General features: G+C 36.3%; 1 protein-coding gene across 1 annotated transcript in view; it reads left to right on the top strand.

Annotated features, from left to right (window-relative positions):
* The first annotated feature begins 1,063 nt into the window (after nt 1–1,063).
* The window catches only part of LOC113239155 (calpain-C-like), a 47,676-nt gene continuing 45,236 nt past the window's right edge, over nt 1,064–3,503 (top strand). Inside the window, exon 1 of the mRNA XM_026476026.1 lies at nt 1,064–1,202. Coding sequence (XP_026331811.1) covers nt 1,065–1,202 — 138 coding nt within the window. The 5' untranslated portion in view covers nt 1,064. The remainder of the gene's footprint in view (nt 1,203–3,503) is intronic.

Below are 3,503 nucleotides of genomic sequence, written 5' to 3'. Positions count from 1 at the left end.
CCCGCACATTGACGGTCACATTGACTGAACGAGAACGAGGCTGTCGGCGAGCCGTTTTCGCGCTAAGACAGCTTTGATATTTGAATATAGTTTTCATGTATTCATTACGAAATTTGTACGTTAATGTATAACATCATTTTATTTCACTATTTATAATGTCGTGAATAGTGCTGTGTACGGCTGTTTATAAACATCTAAACGGGATAAAGAGACGAGTTTCTTTCGTTTTTTGAAAGATGAAACGTGAATAAACTTATGTCTGAGACTCATTCAGTTATTGTTTTCTTTAGTGCAGAGTAATATATAACACGGATTTATTGTATCAATATAATAAGACGCCATAGCTTCGTGAACTAGACAAGGGTCCTCGAATTTTCAATTTTTATTGCCGATAAATATTACGTAGTGAATATACCTAATTATTAACTAGGTAATGATAACGTTGGACACGCAATTTCAAATACTTTGGTTAACTTTTTTAAAGATACCTGTCCAAAGTGCTTTTAATATATTTTAAAAATAAATCTTCAATATTATTCTAGTTAGCGGATTAATAAAAAATATAATATTATATCGATATAAATACGTAATGAACATGTATAATTATTAGGATTCTATAATAGAATTATGGATAACAGATTCGCGTTAGAATTTGCGCTATGTTGCCGCTCTGACCACGTAACGTAAATAGTACGAGCAAGTGATGGGTAACCCTGCCACTTCACGCACACATTTGCGCGTGTGCAGATAGCGCCTTGCTATATGTAGCAGTAGTAGGTAAATAATTGTTGACCGTTGTATGGAGTGACATAAATTGACAAGTCTCAAGTGCAAGTAATTTCACCAGCACCCTTAACCCTTCAAAATCGGGACACAGTAATGCTGACATTACAGCTTGAAATCAGCTAAAAAGCTGAAAGTTTATAGATTCAGCATATCGTGTTCTATGTTATGATGTAAATAACTCGGTTTCGATAAAATGTTAAGTCGTATCTATTATTGTTACTAAGGGAAAATAGGACAAATATTTTTATTACAAACGATTTCTATTACAATTTTGCAGGATGACGGACTACGAGCGCATAAAGGCGCAATGCCTGCAACGGGGGGAGCTGTGGACCGACCCCGACTTCCCCGCCACTCAAGCCTCTGTCTTCTACCACCAGACACCCCCCTTCGACTTCGTATGGAAACGAGCTAAGGTAACGCACTATCATTATCAAGTATAAAAATGCGATGCTACCTGCGCCTGTTTCTGAGCAAAACATAGGAAAAACTCCACTCAATGATCAAACTGCCTGCGTGGCCGAACTGTTATTATGCCGTACTGCCACGCAGAGGTCCCAGGTTCAATTCCAGGGTCGGGAGAAATATTTGTATGGCCTAGTACTAGTTGTATTATTTCTCTCGTGAGTTTGGGTGTAATTTGTGGTTGTCTATGTGTGTGTCTATGGCACCCTCGACACAGGGTTTCCCTAGTGAGGTGCTATGTTGAGTGTGTGCGTGAATTATTAAGTCAGGACTTGAGTATGATTTCAAGCACTGGAAATACGACTCTAAGAGCGGTACACACAGCGAGTTTTAGCAGCGATGTAAACGCGATACAGTAGCGATGCATCGCTGCTTAGGGTCGTATTCCAGAACTCTACTCAATACTCAAGTCAGGACTTGAGTATTGCAGTGAGCACTGAAAATCATACTCAAGTCCTTGCCATTAGGGTCGTATTTCCAGTGCTTGAAATCATACTCAAGTCTGCTCAAATCCTGACTTGAGCATTGAGTAGAGTTCTAAAAAACGACCCTTAGAGTCGCGCGTGTATGTAAATATGATAAATCGCGAGTGTGCGTCCAAAACGTTTGCGTCGCCACTAAAAGTCGCAGTGCGTAACCACCTTTAAATAAGAAGAAAGAAAGTTTTTAGTAATTATTTCCTCCACGTCTTTTTTCTTGAGTATGACTTGAGTATGATTTCTAGTGCTTTAAATCATATTCAAGTCCTGACTCGAGCATTGAGTAGAGTTCGTACATAAACAATGAATAATATTTTAAGAAATGAAATGAATAAAGTAAGTCACTTTAACCAATTCAAAACAAAGCAAGTATTTGAGACTTGCTATATTTTAGGTTTTAAAGTAGTTAAAATGCCTTACTTGGTATTTGAATTGGCAATTAGTGGATAATGAACTTTTGTAAAAAACTTTGAAAACCTTAATATAACAAATTTTTACATTAACAGGAAAATTGTTTATTGTTCTGTGGTTTAAGGCGTCGTTGTTTTGTGTTTTGGGCTTTCCTGTAAAATTTTTTTTAAAGCACTTAGGGTCATGGCACCAATAATAGAAATATTAAGGGAAAGTGTGCCTTTAAAATTGAAATAACTTTTTTGTTTTGAAACATATATCAATAGCGATTAGTTTATTTGACAAATATAATCCTTAAGAAAGCTTATGTTTCATAAAAAAGCTATTATACTAGAATTTCTCTAAATCTCCAGTAATTGACACCAAAATTCCACTAATACACTAACCAGTAATCGACACTCGTAATAATACACCCACTAATTGACCTGAGCAATAAAAAACGTATTACTATGATAGATAATGTTGTCCTAAATATCATTAGAAATGAACTTTAAAAATAAATGTCGAAGACTGATGCTTTTCGATCAATGGCGTCACAAGCTTGCTAAGTTTTGTTAAGGGGCGGCCGACTGGAACCCTAGAAACCCAAATGGGGAGTATATATTAGTACATTTCACAAAGCCAAAAGTCCGAAACTTTAGTCTACAAGGTTGGCAAAAAAGCAATTTTATTCAAATTATAATTAAAGAAGAATGTAGGTGTTATCTAGACAACATAACAACATTCCAGTTGACCGTCGCACTATGCTGTCAATGTATGCATGGATTTTCTCTCTTAATCACTTTCTATAGTAATCAACAAGCAATGCAAAAGGGGCGCAGCTAAGTTTTTCTTCAAAGTGTTTTTTTATGATACCCAGAGACGGCACGAGAGTATCGACACTAAAGGATGCGCAAAATATTTTTAGTCGAAACCTTGGTGTATTTGGCTTTTCAATTTTTCAAATAGCTCAGCTACGGTGCCTGGTCTCTTCGTGCGTTCTGTATAAATCCAGGACAGGTAAAAACTACTAAAATGAGATTTAAATTTAATAATGTAATTTGTAAAATATTTACAATAGTAGGTATATCTACACGTTTACTATAAAACATCTTTATGAAGCTGTAAAAATACTCACCTACCAACTGAGATTGTGAGCGTTATTTGATACAGACACCTACACGTGGACGTTCGTTTAAAGTTCACGTATTTGGAAATCACTAAATCGTTGGCAGTTTCATGGTTAGACGTGGCTATAGATTAGAAGGTACATTTCAACAGCCAATTCACCCACTGATGGCTATAGGCCTGCTGTAATTTGTGCCATTCTTTATAGTGGGGAGTATATATTAGTACATTTCACAAAGCCAAAAGTCCGAAACT

The sequence above is a fragment of the Hyposmocoma kahamanoa genome, unplaced genomic scaffold, assembly GCF_003589595.1.
Source record: "Hyposmocoma kahamanoa isolate Upper Pololo Valley unplaced genomic scaffold, ASM358959v1 99702, whole genome shotgun sequence".
NCBI lineage: Eukaryota > Metazoa > Arthropoda > Insecta > Lepidoptera > Cosmopterigidae > Hyposmocoma > Hyposmocoma kahamanoa.
The sequence above is the reverse complement of the archived record's forward strand: the minus strand, read 5'-3'. Positions and strand labels throughout refer to the sequence as shown.